Raw genomic sequence first — 24,133 nt, 5'->3', positions numbered from 1 at the left:
TGTTAACTTCTTTTATAAAACCTATGGGATAGCTTTGCATTATTTGATGGAAAGCTATTCTCTTAATACCTTTCCACCAAACAGTTGGGAACCACTGTGTCTAATACCTTTTCAAAGCTCACCTGAAAAGTAAGGGGGGATGATGACAACAGCGGACTAGATTCAGAACAAGTCTAGATAATGGTTTAGAAGTATAAAACACCAAAGATAGTGGGGATGATGAAACTTCTGTGTAATGTTTCATTACTGCAAAAGGCAATATAAAGATTATTTTAATGTCCACATAAAATCAGTGGGGATGTGGCTAATGTAACTGTTTTGGTTTGGTGAGAAGAATTCCATAACTGGCATGCAATACATAGAAAAGCTCTTGTCGAATGTTTCCATGAGAAAATCTTGCAGATGGATTTGTATTTAATAACTTACCGTTTAGTTTTATTTATGCTATGAATCCATGCAAATACAGTATGACCCCCCTTATCTATATGGTTGCACTTATCCACATTCCAAAAACTATCCCTCCACCCTCAAAGTGTTTGTGGACCTCTCTAGAACCTACTGTGTGATTCTGTGGTATGCTTTGTATAGTCAAAATATAGGGTTTGCTATTTTTCTTGGTTTTAGATATCTACAGGTGGTCTTATCCAAGATACAGATGGAGTTGTTATACTGTATTCAGTTTGATTTGCACGTATAATTCAGCATCAAGACAATATCTTTACTTAAAAACAATTGGTTTCTAGCATTCATGACTGTAAATGGAAGTTTGACAGTGTTTTGCAGCAGTTCCAGCCTTGTGGCAGAGCTCTTTATCTATTTTCATCTAGAGAGGGGGAAAAAATCAACTTCCTATTCAGTCTATCATTTATATATAAAAACAACTGAAAACTTGTGTACGCTTACTTGATTTCAATGGACTTACTTCCAAGTAAATAAAAATAACACAGGGCTGCTACTTTGATATAATTGTTGTATGGGAAAACATGGGCTACACTACACAGAACCTAGTATTCTGTATGAATTATGAAGATAAAACTAATTTGCATATATTTGCTTTTCCATTCTGTGCAATTAAGATTTCCCAAACTTTAGTATACTTTTATAGCCACTTGTCATAGGTATAGTGCTTTTGCTATTTAGTATGGCTGCGCGTTGCAGGTGGATTTGTATATCTTTTAGTTTGTTTGTCATATCATAAAGTTAGATTAAATGTTATTATGTATATGAACAGTTATTGGGCTGGAGCCAGATCTATCCTTCTACAGGGAGAAGAGTTCTTGCTGTTTTCAAAAGGAACCAAGATCCACTGTAGGCTCTTTTTAAATGTGTTCCTTCCTGTTCCCGTGCTCCCTGCAGATCTGGATGTTCAAGCTGCAGGGTGTAAGGGAAAGGAGGAATTGGTGAAAATTGCCTCCTCCTCTACAGTAGGAACACTTTTGCGAGTTCACTTCTGTGTGTGGGGAATATGATTGCATCTCTTATATTTACTGTATGGCATGAAGGCAAACCTACAATCACCAAGACACCTTTACATTTGAATATATAAAGTGCAGGGCAGTGAATTTATTTATTTATTTTATTTGGTGCACTTGTTAACCGCCATTCTCAGCCCCATTAGGGCGACTCATGAATCAGAATAATGTTCAGGTTTCTTGAAAGATGTGACATGAAGGCTAATTTTCATTCAAATCCTTGAAATATTTTCTTCATTATTTCAAAACAAAGTCTCTTGATATTCAGCTTGCATAAAGCTGTTGTTAATGAACATGTTCCACACTTGAATGATGATTCAAATTATGAAAAAAAAATTAAACTAATTTGTAAAGTTGTTAAGTTTCAATCTTGTACAGGTTTACGCATTAAAAAAGAAGGGGAAACAGTTCTCAGAATTTGATTCTTCTGAAGAAGAACTGCTTGCCTGCATTGTGTGGGCAATGAACTAATTTGACAGCTGAGATCTTTGTGACATTTCTGCCATAGTCTTAGCCATGCAATGGATAAAAATAGTACTAATCATACAAAAGGTTGTCCTAAAAATAGTTTTCTGTAAGTTTTAGGTCCTTAAATGAAAGCAAATGGGGAGAAATTCATTGGGAGTGAGATTTTTTCTGTCATTCTGATAGTGAGTTACAGTGGTGGTGATAGTGCCGTTTGCATCGTAATTAACTTCTTTGGTCATTGTAGAGATTAGGATTCTGTACTGGCTTCTTGGTGACCAAAATCTTTTGCCCATCCATACCACTTCTTTTCTCTTCCACTTCCTCTACCAAAAACCACCGTTTCCTGGCTAGTGGAACATATGTGAATGCTAGAGAGATGTCTCCTATTTCACTACAGTTGGATTCATGGCATTGGCATCATCTGGAGGGAACTCAGAAGGACCAGTGGGAAGTCTTGAATGCACTTGTTTCTTTGTGCTCACCTAGTAGCATAGCTTCACCCCTCTTCTACTCCCTCCTCTGTCTGCACTGTCCAAGCAATAACCCTGTTGTGGGGGCTGCAACAAAGAATAGATGAGGTTTAGGCAGTGGTTGGACAGGAGACATCTCATTAATTCACATGCAGTGTGTCTCCTGACCCAGAATCTCAAACCCCTTATCCCGTTTGCTAAGAATCACTGTGACCATCTGTCTTGTATAATTCATCTGGATGATGGAGTGTAGAAAAAAATGAAACCTTTCTGTTCTGTTAGGTGTCTGTCAGTCTTTTTTTAAACTATCTAATTTTGTTTCCAGATTTTGCAAAAGGCACAGGATAAAATCAAGCTCAGAAGTTCCATCTGTTCCAAAAGATCTGCTGATAATGTCAGAACTAGTTCTTCCACAGTTCATCTTCTATCTTATCCAGTACTTAAGGGATGGTTACAATGAACCAGGTATGAATAATGTCAATATTTCTGAAGAAAGATCACTATCCCAACAAATACATTTTGTTTGCTAGTTTTGTGAACTAAGTGTAGAAGATCTCTGGTTTTCTGGGAAAGAACCATTCCAACCAATTGATGAATTGCAACTCAAACGCAGATGATGTTTGAATATAATTTAATATTTTGATAAGTTTATGAAACCAACTACAAACCTACATTGAATATCAGGAGAAAATGATAAAAGTGCTATCAAAGGTTAAGGGGTAGCATCTGCTCCCTGAGACTGCTATTCTGCTAATTGATTTTGGGGGTGGGGAATGAAGCACAGAATAATTTTGTCCCTTTTTGTGACTTTTGGTTCATTTTATATAGAACAAAGACGTTTCCCCTACTCCTAAAGTGGACTGGTGAAAAACATGATAAAATATTCTTCCTATCCCCATGAATATGTTGGAGATCCTCCACGTTATCAATAATCTGTTTGCAGTTCATATTTCAAATCATTTTTACTGAATAAAATTGCACATAGATTAAAAATGAGTTACATCCATCATTAAAACAATAAATTACAACAATAACCAAAGGAGAAAATACACGGACAACAAATTTCTAGGTCACTTGAATACATAATAAATACTGTAACTAACAAAAAGGGAAAAAATAGATGGCTTCTAACTATCTTGACATAATTTTACTCTTAGGATTCAGTTTCTAATATCTATGTTAGAAGTCACACTTCATCTGTACATTTAATCATATAAATTAAGAAAAACCGGAACTCATCGAGCCATCATCTTTTTATTTCAAAACATTAATCAGGGATTCTAATATTTCAAAATCATAGTTAATGCTTTTTCTTTAACCAAAATCTATTGATTTAATGGAAATTGATAAACAATCACTTTCAGTTGTCACTCCTCATTATAAGTCAATGATCATTTTTCCATTTCTGTCCATGTAATACTTTTGCAGCTGTTAAAAATTATTTATTTATCACATTTGTACCCCACCCTTCTCTTGAAGACGACTCAAGGCGGCCTTACAACATGCAGCAATTTGATGCCATACACATATTTGTCCATAAAATAAACAATTATAATTTAAAAAATAAATCGTTAAAACATCAATGATTAAAACATCAATATTTGAAGCATTCTTTCATTGCTCCTCTCTAATTGGTTGCCCATCAAACCTGAAAGAAAAAGAAGGTTCAGCTTTTAATTGAATAGTGAACTCTAAAGTGTTGTGAATAAGACTATGTATTTAAACTCAATATTTTTAGTTTTTTCATAAGTCTGCTGTTTGTCAGGAGTGCTATGAATGTGTATTTCTGTATAGCAGGAGGTTGAACTGGATGCTCCTTGTGGTCTCGTCCAACTCTATGATTGTTCATCCTCGATCACAAATGTTAATGACAGTTGTGTATTTTATCAATTATTTGTTTGTCATTCATACATAATTGAGTTTAGATTTTTGTAAAAAGAATTTGTGAAAAAGAACTTCTTTGTGGGAGGCTTTGTTAAGTGAGGTATTCTTGTGATCAGTATTGTGCAAGTCCATGTAGAGCACACTTTGCCTGCCCCTAATCTGGAAAGATGTGCCCACTCTTCGTATTGGACAAGCATACCTTCTCAGGTTTTTATTATAGGAATGATCTTGTATTCTTAAAAAACATAATAGTCAATGGTAATGTTGCAAAATCATCAGATCTATTTGACTCAAACTTTGCAATCTGTTTGGTTTTTTCCTCCAGTTCTTGATCTGCCCTCTGAAAAAGACCTTCTCAAAGTTCTTCAGATGTTGGAACCCCACATCTCATTTTTGGAAGATCTGACAAAAATGGGGGGAGCAATGCGTTCAGTCCTTACTCAGGTTCTAACAAATCAGCAGTTCTACAAAGACCTTAGTTCTGGTGAGTTGGAGTTTTATTTTGTCTGAAGCAGTCTCAAGCATGCATTTTTCTAACATGCTTTCAAAATTAGCCCACCTTCTTGCTTGTTTCTATAAGGGGAGCAGCAGTACCGTACTGTGGGCTAAATTATACCCTCAGCTCTGCCTTTTCTTTCTTTTTCTCTTCAAAGAGAAATGGAGCATCTCTTCTGTTTTTTCTCCTGTTAGAAACATGATTCAGTGAGTGAGTTTCTGAAATCAACTTTAAAAGGCCAAGGGGACAACTCATTCCCACCACCCTCACAGTTTAGATCATTTAAAACTTCAAAATTTTGTGTTCATCTGCTTTTTTTTTACTTTTGTAGTTTACATAAGTTAATTCTGTTTTATTTTAACCAACACTAGCGTAAGCCACCTTGCATCTGACATTGAAAGGCATGATAAATAGATAGATGGTATAAAGATAGTGACTACTCCTGTGCCTTATCTCCTTCAATAATGGCAATTACTGCTCATGAAAAGTCTGCATGAAATAGCTCATGAGAAATTTATTCAAACTACATGGCAAGAAAACATTTTTGTTGTTGCAGATTTGACAGTTCAAACATTACTGAAGATATATCAAAATGTGTATCCCACAACCTCTCCATTAAAGCTTCAGTATTTTGAATGCCTGATTAGAATTAGATTAGATTAAATGCTGCTTCTTCTGTCCTTACCCTATTGCCAATTTCCCAAGTCTCCAAATGCATTCTAGCCTTAGTAGAATAATTGCAGAAGACAGGAGCCAGACAAAAACTAAATAAAATAATGAACCTGTTCACAAAATAGCAGGGAAAGTTGCTACAAGTGAAGAAGACAAAGCCTTGCTAGTATTCTTCTCATGGTTTCAAGGGTTTGAGGAACATCTCAGCCTTTGAGAATTAACAACATGCTTTAACAAAATCACAAGGTAATATAGATGAGGGAAGAGGGGGACTACAATTAGAAATTACAATATAATCACAGTAGTCACACAAGAGTTACATCAAGAGAAATCAGATATTTGTAATAACAATATTGCTTTTGAATACTTTAAGACTATAATATTTGCCTATTGAAAACAAGTCAAAGAACAGCACCTGATTCCCATGCATTGGATGAATCACAGTAAATTTATTATATGTATTTATTGTTGTAGCCAGAATTGTATAAATGTTTTGTGCAGCAGCAAGGGTTGATTGCTAATCTTTGAAATCTCTTTCAGGTAGTGGCGAAAATGCATGTGCGAAAAAGAGCCATGAAAAGTATCTTGTAGCTCTGAAAGGTTCTGGACTGACATTTCCTGAAGATAAGCTTGGAAGTGGAGTGCAGGAACCAGGAGCTGCAGCTAGCTCTTCAGTAGTTCAAGGTCTGAATAATGCTTTTAAAATGAAGAATTCATGTATTTCCTGGTATCATTTGGACTGAATGGAGCCAAACATTTTATTTCACCTCCCTCTCTTTTGTGAGGGTTACGGGTAGAGATTAGAGAACGTCTGCAAAAGTTTAAAAAAATGCAAATTTAAAAAATTACTTTACCTGAGAGAGCATCTCTCTGGGAATCTCTAGATTAGCCAAGGTGATTCTGTGGTTAACTCACATCAGAAGAGAAAACATGTTAATCAAATCTGCTAATAATCAAATCCACTAAAGTTAAATCCATAAATATGGAGGGCTAACTGGAAGAAAAGTGGCTTCCTCTCTCCCTTTCTCTTTCTCTCTCATTCGTATTCCATTTTTCTTTCACAAGTGGAGTGCAAGGCAACTTACAGCATGGTAAAATATCAAATGAAACACAAATAATAATATATGATAGGGTTGCCTAATTATACATTACTTTTAATCTTTTATTAAACAATATATAGCTTTTTTGCTGGAATTTACTATGTTTTACTGGGCACAGAAATATTTTTGAGGTGTTACTCATTTTCCAAAACTGATGAATATTCATTTTTTTTCATAACAAAGTTGAATTACTGTGGAAATGCTAGGTCCCATTATATTTATTAAGAGATGTAGCAATTTGAATGGCTACATTATGATTCAAATTATGACTCGGATATGTGGTGGCGCAAGGAGTTCAACCCTTGTGCTGCTGAACTGCTGACCTGAAAGTTATCAGTTTGTATCTACGAGACGGGGGGAGCTCCCATCCATCAGCTCCAACTCTTGCCAACCTAGCAATTGGAAAACATGCAAATGCAAGTAGATAAGGTAGTGCTTCAGCAGGAAAAGGCAAATTATTATTATTATTATTATTATTATTATTATTATTCAAATGTCATTTTTGCAAGAACTTGCATTTGTGCATTCTTCTAAGCACTTAAGAGTTGCATTTACTATTAGATCTCGAGGTGATTTGCAGGATATCAGCAATGGTATCTGACTTTCAAGGTAGCAGTGGGGAAAAGTTTGTAATGTATTTGACCCATGGGCGGATTATATATTTATGATCATCAGTTTTGTCTTGTTGTAAAATGGACTTTATGATAAGAATATTGGCCCAGTTTTGGTTTCATAATATTGCAACATTAGTATAATTATTATAGATTTAAATCTTGGTATTCTGAGTTTTTACCAGATAAGTAAGAATGAAGCAGTTGTGATGGCCATCTTCAGAGTTCTGTATTAGAATATTTTATATGTATTGTATGCCACTTTCATGAATGAAGATATGTGGATTTTGTTTTTCAAACTAAAACTCATTTAACAGTGTGTCCTACTAAATGTAAACTATAATGAATATTTTAATTGTTTATTTTGCAGGTGCTACACCTTCTTCAGGGCAAGGTGACTCTTCTGATGAGGTGAGACTTGTTTAGAAACAAAATATAGTGCAGTGTTAAGTAAAAACAACTGAATTAAACAAAAATAACTAAACAATTACCCCTGTCTTGTTGGTCTCCGCTAACAAGGAGGGTGTTTGTTTCACTGATATGATCTATTATGTTGAAACTACTCTTTTCAGGATTATATATTTGCTCTTTTGGTCTTATAGCTGGAGAGTTATTGTTAGTACAACTTTCACTGAGCTACTTTCAGTGAACTAATTTTAGCAATTCTGGAAATTGTGGAGTAAATAGCAACTTCTGAAAATACCTCATTACCATGTCATCTTCATTTGCTCTGAGCAGGTTTTAACTAGTGTTATATTGAAAGGGTTCAGTGTACCTTTCTGTCTTCCTTGCTTGGTTAAAATAGTAAGGGCAATCAAAGGGGGGTTTCCTGTAGTTTCTATTGTTAAGAATATTTATTTTATTGTTATGCAGTTTCAAGTTGATTCCAGCTGATACAAACTCTGTAATAGGTTTTCTTGGCACGATTTCTTCAAAAGAGGTTTGCATTGCCTGCCTCTAAGCCTGAATGTGACATTCCTAAGGTCACCCAATAGGTTTCCACAACTGAACAGGGACTTGAATATTTATCTCTCAGATTTCTCATCCAACATTCAAACCATTATACCACACTGTATCTTCAGGATTGCTTAGAAGAGTAACATATATTTACTTCTAACACCGTTCTAAGCACATTTACTTACAAGTACGTTCTGTTGAGTTCAGTGGGGGCATTTTCAGATAATTCAGGATTTCAGTATAAACTGCTGTCTAATTTACTTTCTATCTGAATGATTGATCTTAAAAGAGAGAAAGAGAAAAAGTGATTATAATGGAAAACAGTAAAGGCTCTTTCTTTTGGAGACATTTCATATTTTTAGTCAAGCATGTGGTAACGTGGGTTGAATAGTTATTGGATAAGCTTCTTTCTGATATCCTCTTGTCTTGTATTAAACTGTCTGTTTAATACAAGAATGAAAACAGCAGTGTAGGGGAAGAAGAGGAAGGAAATTATTGCAGTTTCAAGACAGCTCTTAATTGTTAGATGAGAAAGGTTTTACTAAAGCACTTCCTGCATATGTAAGTGACCAATCACCGTGGGCTAAAATCACTTTTTAATGTTATCCTCTAGTTTCAGACACTCTTGATTGTACTTACATGTTTTCATACAGATACGCACATACACATGCACACATGGAAAGGAGGTTACTGTAGCAAAGAATAATCTACTTTTGAACAAATACGACATTTTTACTTTTAATAGTTAAAAGAAAACATAAAATCTTAAGGTTTTATTATCTTTTCTGTAATAAATTACTGCCCCAGGACCATATTACAGTTTATGACTTACTTTGATTGAAAAAAACACACATCAAAAATTGAATTTTCCCCAGCAATATCACATTATCTGTTCAATACATAATACATATTAAAGAGATTTCGTCTTTCATTAAATAAATGATACTGGTCTTACTTTATTTTTAAAAAACATACTTACATAGCATCTGCCATTAAGATGTTTTATCTTTGTTCTCAAAATCACAGGAGGATCAGGATGGTAGCCAAGGTGTAGGAAAGCGCAAGAGGGTAAAGCTAAGCAGCAGCACCAAAGGTACATGGCAAAGCATTGTGGTGTTTTGTTTCTTGTGTTTTGTATCTTATGGTTACTTGTAGTTTTTAATCATTGATAGGAGTATGCAATATAACAGTATGCATCTGAGATGTGAAATGAAACTTGAATGAATATTAAATAAAATTGCTTGAATGTATAAAGAGACAGCTTTGGTTGCCTTGGTGGATGACTTATACAGAGAGCTAGACAGGGGCAGTGCGTCCCTGTTGGTTCTTCTGGATCTCTCAGCAGCTTTCAATATCTTTGACCATGGTATTCTCCTGGGTCGCCTCACTGTTATGAGACTGGGAGGCACTGTACCTAGAAGTTGGTGCTGGGGACTCCTGTTCGAACCCCTGGCCATTGACCTGTGGGATTCCTCAGGGTTCCATTTTGTCCCCTATGCTGTTTAACATACACATGAAACTGCTGGAAGAGGTCATCTGGAGTTTTGGAGTATGGTGCCACCTATATGTGAGTGACACCCAACTCTACTACTTCCACCTAATGCCAAGAAAGCTGTCCTGACCCTAAACTAGTGGCTGTCGTTGTTAATTGAAACTTAATCCAGACAAGACAAAGATATGCCTCTTCAGTCAGAAGGCAGACCAGGGAATAGGGATCCAGCCTGTGCTGGATGGGGTTACACTTTCCATGAAGTCACAGGTGCACCAACTTCACCCGTTCCTTGAGTAGCCAGATATGGCCACGGTGGTACATGCCTTAGTTATATCCCATCTGGATTGCTGTAACACACTCTACATGGGACTGCTTCTGAAGAGTGCTCGGAGACTTCAGCTGCTCCAAAGAGCTGCATCCAGGTTGCTCACTGAGGTTGACTGCAGGGAGCGGACAGTCCCCTTCTAGCAGCTCCACTGGCTGCCAGTATGTTAACGGGCACAATTCAAAGTGCTGGTTATAACCTTTCAAGCCCTAGATGGTTCAGGTCCAGACTATTTGGCTGACCACATATCCTTGTACGAACCAGCCCGGGGCCCTGAGATCTTCAGAAGAGGCCCTTCTCTCTGTCCCACCTCCATCCCAAGCTGAGTTGCTGAAAACAAGAGAGCAGACCTTCTCAGTGGCTGCCCCTTGACTCTGGAACTCCCTGCCCAAGGAAGCCAGAACGGCCCCCTCCCTACTGTCCTTCTGGTGGCAGGCTAAAACCTTTTTATTCAAACAGTTATTTAAAGATGAGGATGTTTAAGATCTAGTCAGAGGATGTTGTGGTTTTTAACTTTGAATAAATGTTGATGGATTTAAACTAAATTATTACTGCTGTTTGTGTTTAATTCTGTTTTAATTTTTATATATTTGTATATTTTAAATTCTGTGCTGATGTTTATATGTCAAGCCGTTTTGAGCAGATAAAGTGGGGCATAAATAAATAAAATAATAATAATAAGTTAGTGATTAATTATTGTCCCTTTGTTACTTAAGCAAAAGGATTATTGAATGAAAGTTGGGCAGAGGAGAGGGTTTTATTTTAGGGAGACTAAGATCTGATATCTTTGAGTTCCAACAAACAACAGCAGTTAAGGAATATCTTTAATACAGGCAGTTACCGGGTTTCAAACATGTGACTTAAAAATGACTCATAGTTAGGAACAGGGGTGAGACAACAGGAAATGTGAGAAATCTCCCCTTCAGAATGGAAATTCACTCCTGAAAGAGTTATCATGGGGAAAAGGTGTTTCCACTGAAGTTTTATCACAAAACCTTGTTTCCACAACAAGCCGATTTTTTCAAAATCCAATTATAACAGAGACAGAAAGTGAGGTGAAATCTTCTGAATGGGGGCAGAGACAGCAAAACAAACACCATAGACATCTGAACCCTTCCCTATCCTATTGAAATTATGCATGTGTGTGTTGGCGTGTGTATCTGAAGTTACACTTTAAAAATGTACTTGTTCCGACTTACATGCAAATTCAACTTAAGAACAAACCTACTAAACATATCTTGTTCATAACTTGGGGACTGCTTGTATACATGCTCTATGGCAATGGTTCCCAAACTTTAGTCCTCCAGGTGTTTCAGACTTCAGCCCTTGCCAGCTTGACCAACATTCAGGACTTCTGGGAGCTGAAACCCCAAATATCAAGGGAACAAAATTTAGGAACTTCTCCATGTAATGAAACATGTGGAATGAGGAAAGTTGTTAGAAGTTTGATCACAGTTGATGATATCAGCAGCATTAGAGCGATATGGAAACTTTGGGTACAATTCGATGTATTTTTACATGATAAAAAAACTGCTGTGAATAAAACAGGATTTTCAGTTACTGCGTAAAATCTAAGCTTATATAAAATTTGTATTGAAAGTCTCCTTCCTTGTATTTTCAGTACATTAAGTTGATCCAGTTAAGTTTTTATCATCACACCTACAAAAATTCAGCAATAAACTTTAGATACGATGGGAAACATAGATTCATTGGATGCAGTTTCCATTGCTCCTCAACATTAGCTGTCTGCTAAAAATGATGGGAGTTGTAGCCCAATAACTATAGCAGGGTCACCTGCTAGTCATCCCTGTTCTGGATCCTTGGATTTTGCATTGTGTGTAGTATTCTATTGAGTCGCCAAGAAATGTTAATTAACAATGTTAAAATATTATTGTTGGTGTAACTGCATTCTCTGATGCTTTGTCTTTGCCTCAGTCTCCTCCCAGTTGTAATTTTTTTGTTTATCTATTTAGATCAGTCCATCATGGATGTTTTGAAGCATAAATGTTTTCTAGAAGAATTATTATTTTGGACAATAAAATATGAATTTCCACAGAAAATGGTAACTTTCTTACTCAACATGCTTCCAGATCAAGATTATAAGGTATGTATGTGTTTTTGCTTGTCTTTTTTATTTTATTTATTTATTTCGCGCATTTCTACCCCGCCCTTCTCAACCCCCGAGGGGGGACTCAGGGCGGCTTACAAAAGGCACAATTCAATGCCAGCATAAACATTATCAAGATAGTACTATCACATTGCAATTTTAAAGTATTTTGCAAGCACATAAAAATACTATTATGGAAAAAGTCCAAATTCAGCATTCCTTCCCCTAGCAGTGTTTCTAGTTAAAAAAAATGTAAAAATATTGTGAAAGATAATAAATTGGATAATAAATTGGAGTTAAATTAGAAGGAGCAGATACATTTATTTAAAAATTACCACTGTGCTCTCTGTAAATAAACATAGCTAGTGGCTCTTCAGGGTTCACATTGACTTGCAGTTTTGTTTTCTGTACTGTTTAATATGAAACTGTTAGGGGAAGTCATCTAGATATGTGGTTTGGGATGTTGCCAATATGCTCCATTCAGTGTAGTCCCTGGGATATGTTGATGGCCCTTTTCATTGAAATTCCCCACTCCATTTGCTTAGCTACCTGAGGCAGGGGATTTAACAAATTACAGTGAGAAATACTATATGAATTTCTTCTCTGGTTGACACAAACACCATATTCGTACTAGTTTGTGGGTATTTACTAGTAGACATCTAATCTGATACTATGCAGAGGGAATATCCATAGACATGACCTCCAAGGTCATGTGGCTGGCATAACTGCATGGAGTGCCGTTACCTTCCCACCGGAGTGGTACCTATTGATCTACTCACATTTGCATGTTTTCAAATTCAGAGGCTGGGGCTAACAGCAGGAGCTCACGCTGCTCCTTGGATTTGATCCAAGGAGTATTAAACTTTACAGACCTTAAATAGTTTGGGGCTATGTTGCTTGGAGGACTTCCCAAATATACTGACCCAGGCCCCTCTCCTTGGTGGCATTGAAGCAAGTTGGGTGCCAAATGAAGAGAGTAGTAGTTCTGATCAAGAAATGAATTTCCTAGGGTGCATCTACATTGTAGAATTAATGCAGTTTAACACCACTTTAACTGCCATGGCTCAGTGCTGTGGAAGCATAGGATAGGAAGTTTTAGAAGGTCTTAAGTCTTCTCTGCCAAATAGTGCTTGTGCTTCACCAAACTACAACTCACATGATTCCATAATATTGAGCCATGGATGACACTTAAAATGTTGTCAAACTGCATTACTTTTATAGTACAGATTCACCTTTAGATGCCTATGTTTTGATTGCACAAGGTAAAAAGCTTTTGGTTTTCCTTGGCTTTTGAAGTCTTACTATTTTTTCTTCTGTTACATTATTTATGTATTTATGGTTCTTTGTCGTGTCGTCTGTGAAATGAGCACATATGGGGTCTTCTTGTGCGCCTGCGCAAAAAATCGGAATATTCTAGAGTTTTACTAAGTTTTTAAACCAATTAGAAACCCCGCCCACCACCCCCCCTCCCCCCCTGGCCGTATAAGAGGCCCCACGGCGTGGTTTCACTTTAGTTCCTTTTCCGCGCAACAGCAATATCTTCGGTCTATTCTTTCCTCTGATTTCTGGCTATTGAACTATATATTCTGACTGACGACGCTGATCTTCTCCTGCCCTGACTCGGACTGACTGACCATTCTCAGGCTAGATGTCTACTTTATATTTTAAAAACTGCTCGGCCTGCGGGACTACGCTCCCTGATGCCGATAGGCACTCTAAATGCCTTTTGTGCTTGGGCGAAACTCATAGCCCACAGACTTGTGAAATCTGTAAAAGTTTCACCACTAGGGCTCGTAAGAGCAGAGATGCTAGGCTGAAAGCTTTGTTATATGAGAGAGCATTGGCCCCGGAGGCTCCTTCTAGCTCTGCGCGCCACGTGGCTGAGCCCAGGCAATCCTCCCCCAGCACACAAATAGAGCAGCCTCCCTCTCCATCAGGAGATAGGCTTGACTCACCCATCCCCTCCGCTCCTTCCACGGAGCCTCTGAGGAAGAAATCCAAGCCTTCTAAACAAGCCTCTAAGTCAGGCAAATCAAAAGAAAAAAATGCTAAACAGAAAAAGGGACGGCAACTCACTGGCAATCAGCCCTTGAGCCCTCCTCCTCTGGATCCGATGCCTCAGCCTCTTCCTCCCTCCCACCAGGAGCAGGAATCGCTGGCTTCCTTCTTAAACATTGAAAATCCCCCCCACCTTCCCCCCCTTGAACTCCTTTCCACTCACCTTCATGGCCAAGCCTCTCCGGATCCGGAGATATCGCCTCCTCCTCTCCCTCCTTCCCAGCCCTCTCCCCCTCCCATCCTGATCAGCCTTGCCCCTTCGGTACCGCTGACCAATATTCCTGTGGATCCGCCTTCGCGCAGGGAGCGCTCCCCGCGGCCCCGTCGCTCCGCCTCCCCTGATGACTCTCGGAGCCCTTCTCCACCCCCGCAGAAGCGCATGCGCTCTCACTCGCCGCGCCAACCTCTTCCTTATCCTTACCCTGAATACCCTTATCATCTCTACCCTCCCCCTCCCCCTCCATATCCTCCCTATCCCTTCTACTATCCCCCTCCAGACCACTATAGGGACCATGGGCTCACTGATCCCCAAAGATCTCTTTATCCCCAACCTCCACGTGTGCCTCCCTCAGCCACTGCTACTCACCCACCCCCTCCACCACACCCCCGGGAAGAAGACCCTCCCATGGATGAAACCCCTCGCCCTCAGCTTGACTCTGAAGCAATCGACTTAGAGTCCCATGATGACACTCCTGCCCTCCCTGACCCCCAACCTGACACTGATTTCACTCCTCAACAACTCCAAGACTTTAAAAACTTTTCAGCCTTACTGATAAGACTCTCTAGAGCCCTTAACTTAGCTATTCCTGAACCCTCTGATACGGTTCAGGATCCTTGCTTTACTACCTCTGAACAACAACCTCCAGTGTCTACCTCCCTTCCCACCTTACCTTACCTCTTAAAAATCCTAAAAACAACAGGAGTTGCACCATCCATGGTGCCAGCCACCCCCAAGCGAGCAGAAAATCTTTATCGGATTGACCTTACATCACAGTCTTGGCTTTCCAAGATGCCTAAGGCAAATTCCATAGTGACAGATGCTCAACCAAAACCTATACAAACTAACCAATCTTCCCCTTCTGACAAAGAGGGAAGGAAGCTTGACACTATGGCCAAAAAATTCTACTCCTCAGCATGCCTCTTTGCACGCATGGCTCATTACGGGGTTTATATGAGTGTTTATCAAACCCACCTCTGGAACAAGCTGACTCCTTACCTAGATTTATTACCTGCCACAGACCAACCACTGATTAAGGCCTTCCAACAGGAAGCTTTACTACTATCCAAACTCCAAAAAGACCTGGCTAAAAATACTGCTGACACTTCTGGCAAGCTCATAGCTGGTTCAGTGGCCTTACGTCGCCATGCATGGCTGCGTGCCGCCATTCTCTCCCCGTCAGCCCGCACCTTAATTGAAAACCTTCCAATGGATGAAGCGGGCCTGTTCAATCCAGATACAGATTCTCAACTCAAACATTCTCATGAGATGAAACAAACAGTAAACAAATATGACCAGCAGCCATTTCCATACCAGCAAAAGCAGAGATGGGGACCCTACTACCAGCGGCCTCAATTCTACCACAGACCTTACTACTCCTCCTTCTACAGAGGAAGACGCCCTTACTCACCGGCTACATCTACAAGGAGACCACCTCTTCCTGCCAGGGGTCAGTACCGCGGTACCAGACCGTCTAACAATAACAAACGTCGTTTTTAGTGAACATCCAAATCCCTCTTCATCCCTTAGACCCAACCCACCCTTTCCTTTTTACATGGACAGACTTCATCCGTACCTCCCTGCATGGCGGGCCATAACATCTGACGCCTGGATACTAGATATTATTGATAGAGGCTATGCCATTGAATTTCACACTTACCCTCCAACTGGCAATATTTTACTTACCCAGCCTTCCCCTGCCATTTGGGAAGAAGTAACCTCCCTTCTACAAAAGGGAGCTATTTCTCAAATTTCCTCCTGTGAAGCCTCTTCATGTTTCTTCTCCCGTTATTTTCTTGTAGACAAGCGGGATGGAGGTCTTCGCCCCATCCTAGACCTTCGGAAGATCAATACCTTTATCATGCCCCGCAAGTTCCGGATGGTCACCCTACCTACCATACTCCCTTTCCTCCCGGAAGGGTCATGGCTAGCAACCATAGACCTCCGGGATGCATACTTCCATATCTCAATTCGACCCCAGCATCGCAAATTTCTCAGTTTTGCGATAGATGACTGTTTTTTCTCATTTAATGTCCTCCCTTTCGGATTGTCTACCTCTCCCAGAGTGTTTACTAAATGCATGTCTGTAGTAGCAGCACACCTACGCCAGCAAGGGGTCACGGTTTTCCCGTACCTGGATGACTGGCTTTTTTGTTCTAAATCACGTTCTAAATTGTCATCTGACATCCATTACACTTTATGTCTCCTACAGGAACTGGGCCTCATTGTGAATCAAGAAAAATCCCACCTCACCCCATCCCAACGGATCCAGTTTATAGGCGCTGTCCTCGACTCTACTCTCCAAAAGGCCTATCTCCCAGAAGACCGCCTAGCCAACCTCCGTCAAGCCATTCTGGGCCTTCAAGGCCGCAAATGCGCCTCTGCATGGGCTATCCAATCCATCCTTGGCCACATGTCATCTACCACCAGTGTTACTCCTTTTGCCCGCCTGCGGCTAAGGCCCCTCCAAAGTTGGTTCCTTCAAGTGTTCCGCCCTCACAGAGACTCCCAAAACACTATCCTCCACCCCCCCCAATCTGTCCTCAACTCCCTCTCATGGTGGATAAGTCAACACAATGTAAACAAGGGAATGCCCTTCCAAACACCCAAACCGACCATGGCCCTCACGACCGACGCCTCCACGTCCGGGTGGGGGGCGCACATAAACGACCTCCAGATCAGCGGCCGCTGGTCCGGGTCGGAACGCCAACTTCACATCAATGCCCTCGAACTCATAGCGGTAGAGAAAGCTCTTCGGGCCTTCAACCCGATCATATACAACCGCACAATTCAAATAGTGACGGACAATACCACCGTCAAATACTACATCAACAAACAGGGAGGAACTCATTCCCAGACCCTTCTGTCCATATCAACCCGCATCTGGGAATGGTGCATCAAAGAGAAAATATTCCTAGTTGCCATCCACCTACCAGGACAGGACAACACATTGGCCGACTCACTAAGCAGGTCCACAAGGACCAACCACGAGTGGCACTTACACCCTTCAAAGTTCAAAATGATTTCCAACCTCTGGGGCACACCCCAGATAGATCTCTTCGCATCACCAACAAACACACATTGCCCCCTGTTCTGCGCGAGGCTCCACCCTCACGCATTCCCAGGCTGTCTCGGAGATGCCTTCCTCTTTCAGTGGAACCCCGGCCTACTGTACCTCTTCCCCCCTCTCCCCCTCCTACCCTCTGTGGTAGCCAAAATAATTGCAGACAACACAGACTGCATTCTGATTGCACCGTGGTGGCCCCGCCAACCATGGTTCGCACCATTACTTCAAGCCTCCCAAGGCCAATTTCTTCGGCTCCAACCATCCCCGGACCTTCTCACCATCGAGAACGGCCTAATCCAACACCCAGATCCACACTCCCTCCACCTGACTGCATGGAGGATCAAGCCACAGTAGGACTCTCGGATGGAGTCTCACGCATAATCCTCGCAGCCCAAAGGCCGTCTACTAAGAGAGCCTACGCTTACAAGTGGACTACCTTTAAAACCTTTGCCGAGAATTCGGGCCGAGATGCCTCTCTGGCCTCTATCCCGTTGATATTAGATTTCCTCTCTCACTTAGCCTCCAAGGGCTTCTCCCTTTCATCAGTTAAATGTTATGTAGCTGCCCTATCTTCCTTTAGAAGGAAGGCGGACTTGCCGTCCCTTTTTCAAGATAACCTTGTTCAATTGTTCCTCAGAGGCTACAAGAACCTTTACCCACCTGTTTCCCCCCCTTCGCCTCCATGGAGTTTAGAACTAGTTTTATCCCAGTTATCTAAATTCCCCTTTGAGCCGATGTCTTCAGCCCATATCTCCCACCTTTCGTGGAAGACGGCCTTCCTAGTGGCCATTACATCTGCTAGGAGGTCCAGTGAACTCGCTGCCCTTCGGGCAGACCCCCCATATATCCGTTTTCACGAGGACAAGGTAGTCCTCCGTACGGACGTTACCTTCTTACCCAAAGTAGTGTCTCAGTTTCATATGTCCCAAGACATCACGTTACCGTCCTTTTTTCCTAATCCGACCTCACAGTTGGAGGTCTCACTGCACTCGTTAGATGTTAAAAGAGCACTTTCCTTCTATATACATCGCACAGCATCATATAGGAAATCCCCTAGACTTTTCCTGAAATACAGGGAAGACACAATGGGACACCCAGTAACGTCCCAAAGACTCTCTTCCTGGATCATATCCACTATTAGACTAGCTTACCAACTAGCGGGAAAAGAGCCACCACTTCACATCAAAGCTCATTCCACGAGGTCAGTCTCTGCCTCTCAGGCTTTCCTTCGGGGAGTACCTCTTGACCAAATCTGCAAGGCAGCAACTTGGTCTACGCCTTCAACATTTGCTTCTCACTACAAGCTCGACCTGGCGGCTAAAAAAGATGCAGCCTTTGGCAGAGCGGTACTTTTTTCCTGTGTGGCATGACCCACCTCCAGGTTAGTAGCTTGCTATTCTCCCATATGTGCTCATTTCACAGACGACACGACAAAGAATCATAAGTTGCTTACCTGTAACTGTGGTTCTTTGAGTGTCCGTCTGTGAAATTAGCACGAACCCGCCCATCCTCCCCTCTGGTCATGCCCTGTTTTTCCTTTTTCCTTGGTTGCTGTCTGGCGCTAAGGAACTAAAGTGAAACCACGCCGTGGGGCCTCTTATACGGCCAGGGGGGGAGGGGGGGTGGTGGGCGGGGTTTCTAATTGGTTTAAAAACTTAGTAAAACTCTAGAATATTCCGATTTTTTGCGCAGGCGCACAAGAAGACCCCATATGTGCTAATTTCACAGACGGACACTCAAAGAACCACAGTTACAGGTAAGCAACTTATGATTTTATTTGTTTTTATGTGAACTCTCTGGGGAGCTTCAAGCATTGAGTTGTGAGTGAAAGAATACTGAGATTTGTATGAAAGAAGCAAGTTGTTCTGCTAACATTTGTTTTCTACCTTGCAGATTGCTTTCACTAAAACGTTTGTGCAGCATTATGCTTTTATTATGAAAACACTGAAGAAAAGCCATGAATCGGACACCATGTCAAACAGAATTGTACACATTAGTGTCCAGCTGTTCAGCAATGAGGAGCTAGCACGGCAAGTGACAGAAGAATGCCAACTGCTTGATATTATGGTTACAGTCTTGCTGTATATGATGGAGAGTTGCCTTATTAAAAGTGAACTCCAAGGTGCGTTGAAGTCAGATCTTGCCTTTAAGATTTTTTTTACATAAAAGTTTTTTTTTTCATGTACTGTAATCCTATGACTTACAAGTGCAACACCTGCTCTGACTTTACTGAAAACAAACTTGGCAGGCTATAGATACAATAAATCAGTGAAAGTGAATTATATATAGAGGAATTTTGTTTACTATACAAGAATGTTTTTTTTTTTTTTATAAAATGTACATTTGGTATCCTTAAAAATTAATTTTCTTTTAGATGAGGAAAACAGTTTACATGTGGTAGTGAACTGTGGGGAATCATTACTGAAGAATAATACTTACTGGCCTCTTGTAAGTGATTTCATCAATATCCTTTCACACCAGAGTGTGGCTAAGAAATTCTTGGAGGATCACAGGCTATTAGTAACGTGGATGAACTTTGTGTCATTTTTTCAAGGTATGTGATGCTTTCTTTAATTCAACCTGAACTAACTTTGACTATGTGGTGAAAATTTGATGAAAAATTAAAAGAATGTTTGCAGGTGACTTAATATTGACCGTGTGGCCTTAAGTTCATCTAAATTTATCTGTAAGTATTATAATTTACTGCCAAATCTACTTCCTCTTTAATTTATTTTATTCACTTATATCTCACTTTTCTCCCAGTATGAGGCTCAAGGTTTAATTGGAACTTGTCTTTTTGGGAGGTGGATTTGGGGGGGAAACTATCCTATTTCAAAACAGGTACAATCTTCTGTTTAAAAACACAAATCTTTCTTCAAATCAAAAACTGTTGTTCATGACAAAGAGTTTAACTTGTGATCTAACTTTGAACATGGTATTTAAAGAATAGTGTGTTTTTAGGTTTACCATTGTACAAGGAGAGGCGATTTAAATGAGGTCACTTAGAACTCATTGGTGTTACATATCATCAGTTCTAGTACTGCAAAATCTGAAATACTACCATCTGAGCCAGAAACATCATGGGCTAGGTCCACAGTGAGATATTCAGGATTTTTTAAACTGCAACTCTCATAATCCTGAACAATTAGACATGCTATCTTGTGTTCATATGAATTGTCATCTGAAGTATCTGCACACCCCAGGTTGCCCATTAATGCTTCATAACTTAGCACTATCACACTAGAGCTTAAACATTAGATAAAGAGTGTTTAAACCCTGTAGCTGCCTTGTGCAGAATTCTGGGGTTTTGTAGTTGAATGAAGCCCAGGATTTCTCTGGTTGAGCAATTTAAAGGCCCCTCCCTAAACTACAAACCTCAGAGTTCTGCAATAGGCAGCCACAGAGTATAAAGACTCTTTACTTACTCTTTAAGCTCTAATGTGATGAGATCCTAGTGTGATGGATGTGCATGAGTTCAAATGTCAAATAACATCAAACCTTTGAGCATCTACACTGGCCGTAAAGGCTTCAAGTCAACTACAGCCATACCTCAGTTTACAAAACTTCTTGTGGTGAAGCTTTTTTTTTAATTTAGAAAAACCATACTTGCCCCAAATTCAGAACTAGCTAGGCAAGCCTAATGGCATGTGGAATGGGGAGAATTCCTGGACCCTGTGCTGCTCCCATAGAGCAGGACTGAATTGATTACTCAGTCAGCAGTGACCTCTTCTCAGCTTAGAAGACATTCTCTTTCCCCTTTAATTTGATTCAAAACTTTCCAACTCCACTTAGTTGTAACCAGTTGCTTCCAAAGGGTTAGACTTCAGTTGCCTTTTAAGCCTCACACATCCTCCTAGTTCAAACCTTGTGTGTCTGTCCACTATTTGCAGGAACCTATTACTGTCCTTTTAGTGTTATTTCTGTTTCAGCTACCAATATTTCTGTTAAAGACATGCTCAGGAACGCATCTAATTTGTTAACTGGGCTATACCTGTAGTCAATCTGGGCTTGTGCTAAGCTTTAGTGAGCTTCTACAATAGTGCCACTAATACCACTTCCCTTTCCAGTGTTGCCGCTACCACCATCAGATAGTACTTAGTTTCCCTGTGAGTCATTCATGATCCTCTTATGATGATGACAGCAATTTAGGACAGGAGCCTGTTGATAGTTTGGCTTGATTCTGAAGTACTATAAACACTGGTATCATATATATATGATAATATATATGAGAATTAGAGACTTAGAGCAATAATTGAAATCTAAGACTATTTTCGGATCAAGGTGAGACTAGGACAAGATTAGGACTTGGAGCAATGGGTTCAAATTACAGGAAAGGAGATTCCACCTGAACATTGGGAAGAGCTTCCTGTCTGTATGAACTATTCAACAGTGGAACTCTCTGCCTCTGAGTGTAGTGGAAGCTCCTTCCTTGGAAACTATCAAACAGAGGCCGGATGATCATCTGTTTGGGGTACTTTGATTGTGTTTTTCCTGCATGGGAGGGGATTGGACTAGATGTCCCATGTGGTCTCTTCCATCTCTATTATTCTGTGATTCTATAATTCATTTTGCTAGATTACTGGGCTTCTTGCCTTCAGAAGACATGTGGATTCTTGTGTATAGCATTTTTGGTGAAGTAACCATGTGTTTTACAACTAAACTTTTCTGTATGACCTGCTTATAGATGTGAGTGGGCAGTAGTTCACAGACTGTAGGCAAAAGTGTGATAGCTGGGATCCAATTCTGATTGCGCAGTGCGGTTCAGAATTAGAGAAGCGAAGACATGTGTGAAACAGCATTAAGTTTATAGGACGCTTCATCCACATGTAATTAAATTAACTTTTAGTGAAGGATCGTAAAAAATGGCAGTTAGCAATAGTTAAGTTTATAGCACGTACCAGCATCTCTCACTTACTCGTGAGTGCAAGTCTGACCCACGTTGCGCAGCCAACATTGAGTCCCAGCTATCATACTTTTGCCCAGACTGTGTGTGCCCACTATTGCTCTCCATCAGAAACCAACAACACTAAGAGTATGACACTTTGAGAAACATGTTCCTTAAACAAGATGTATATTCTCCACATGCCTTTGCCTAGCGTATGTCAGGTTTTCTTGTTTACAAAGGGTGTGCAAGAGTAGAATAATGTTTAGGTGGAATATTTTACAATATTATCTCAATCTTTTTTAAGGGATGAATTTAAACAAGAGGGAACTTAATGAGCATGTTGAGTTTGAATCCCAGACTTATTATGCTGCTTTTGCTGCTGAGCTTGAGGCCTGTGCCCAGCCGATGTGGGGGCTACTGTCACATTGCAAAATCAGGGTAAGTTGAGCTCTTTTTTCCTTGAATGGTTCTTTGTGACATAGTACTTTGAACAACAATGTGCAGTTGTAGCAAATTGAAATTTCCTGTAAGTTGGTCTGCATATCTGGACCAAAACCTGAGAGTTATTCATTAGATGTAATTGTAGGAAAAGATAAGTTAGAAACAGAGTATTTAGGAGGATTGGTTATGTGGACTTTAACCAGTCTTAAATGAAAGGGGTACATACTTGCAACTTTCTTGACCCATAATACCATAATCTTTTTCCTTATCTATATTTGTACTATAGCATATATTTTTAATTTTTTTTAAAAAAATTATATGCTATCCAGTAATTTCTCTGGACAGCCGAAAAGTAAAAATGAAAAACCAGAAATTCAGCTAGACACATGAATTTACATGGGGCCTATTCAAACTATATGCATCACCAACCCTGGCAACCTCAGGATGATTTGTTTCTCAGTATTCTTAACATGCCTGGTTAGAAGGAAAATGAAGATTTCAGATTTATTTGACTTCACTTATCAGTATCCTGTTGGTGGCCTGCACTGATTTTAACTTTGATACACCAATTTAAGTCCTATTTTAGATGCTGCAGTGCCTTTGCCTGAATACATAAGAGTAGATGGGTGTGGCACAATAGGTTAAACTCTTGTGCTGGTAGGACTGGTCGACCGACAGGTTGGTGGTTCGAATCTGGGGAGCAGGGTAAGCTCCCGTCTGTTGAGCTCTAGCTTCTCATGCAGGGACATGAGAGAAGCCTCCCATAAGATGATAAAACATCAATCATCCTGGCATTCCCTGGGCAATATTCTTGCAGACGGCCAATTCTCTCACACCAGAAGCGACTTGCAGTTTCTCAGGTCACTTCTAACACAAAAATAAAAACAAAACAAAAAAACTCTTCCAATCAACCAATTTCCTGGCTGCTCTTGGGCAAACATGGAAAAAAAATAGCCTTTGTGGACAAAGCTGCACCTTCTCAGGGCAAGCAAGTATATCTGAATGTTGCCTTGGTTCACCTTCATATCTAGAGTGATAGGACGTGAAAATATGAGATCTTTTCCCAGTATCACTGAATGCACAGAATCTGTTAGAGTATATTATCTGAAGAGACTCATGAGAACTAGTTCATGTCTTCATGACATTTAATAACAGGAAATAAATATTTCACATCAGACTTTTTTCCCCACAGTGGAATCTAACCACATAAATCTAACCACATAAAATAGAGATAAACTACAAAACCCATTGAGAAGACCATTGTGTTTACTAGCATTGTTAGGCAAAACAGGACTTATTTGGAATGAAGGCTTAAGGCGATTAATAGCGCCATGGCATTCATAAGCCAACTTGGTTCTCACTTTGTGCAAAAGGTGGGACATAAATTCACTCACTCAATCAATCAAAAATA

The 24,133-nt window shown here is 40.0% G+C and overlaps 1 protein-coding gene across 4 annotated transcripts in view; it reads left to right on the top strand.

The window, feature by feature from the left end:
* UBR3 (ubiquitin protein ligase E3 component n-recognin 3) overlaps positions 1-24,133 on the top strand; it is a 101,656-nt gene that overhangs the window by 9,753 nt on the left and 67,770 nt on the right. For all 4 annotated transcript variants that reach the window (XM_067471652.1, XM_067471647.1, XM_067471646.1 and 1 more), the window contains exons 2-10: positions 2,736-2,875; positions 4,620-4,778; positions 6,003-6,146; positions 7,544-7,584; positions 9,157-9,223; positions 11,921-12,051; positions 19,290-19,518; positions 19,771-19,950; positions 22,586-22,719. In XM_067471652.1, coding sequence (XP_067327753.1) covers positions 2,736-2,875; positions 4,620-4,778; positions 6,003-6,146; positions 7,544-7,584; positions 9,157-9,223; positions 11,921-12,051; positions 19,290-19,518; positions 19,771-19,950; positions 22,586-22,719 — 1,225 coding nt within the window. The remainder of the gene's footprint in view (positions 1-2,735; positions 2,876-4,619; positions 4,779-6,002; positions 6,147-7,543; positions 7,585-9,156; positions 9,224-11,920; positions 12,052-19,289; positions 19,519-19,770; positions 19,951-22,585; positions 22,720-24,133) is intronic.

Source organism: Anolis sagrei, chromosome 1 (genome assembly GCF_037176765.1).
Source record: "Anolis sagrei isolate rAnoSag1 chromosome 1, rAnoSag1.mat, whole genome shotgun sequence".
Taxonomy (NCBI): domain Eukaryota; kingdom Metazoa; phylum Chordata; class Lepidosauria; order Squamata; family Dactyloidae; genus Anolis; species Anolis sagrei.
The sequence above is the reverse complement of the archived record's forward strand: the minus strand, read 5'-3'. Positions and strand labels throughout refer to the sequence as shown.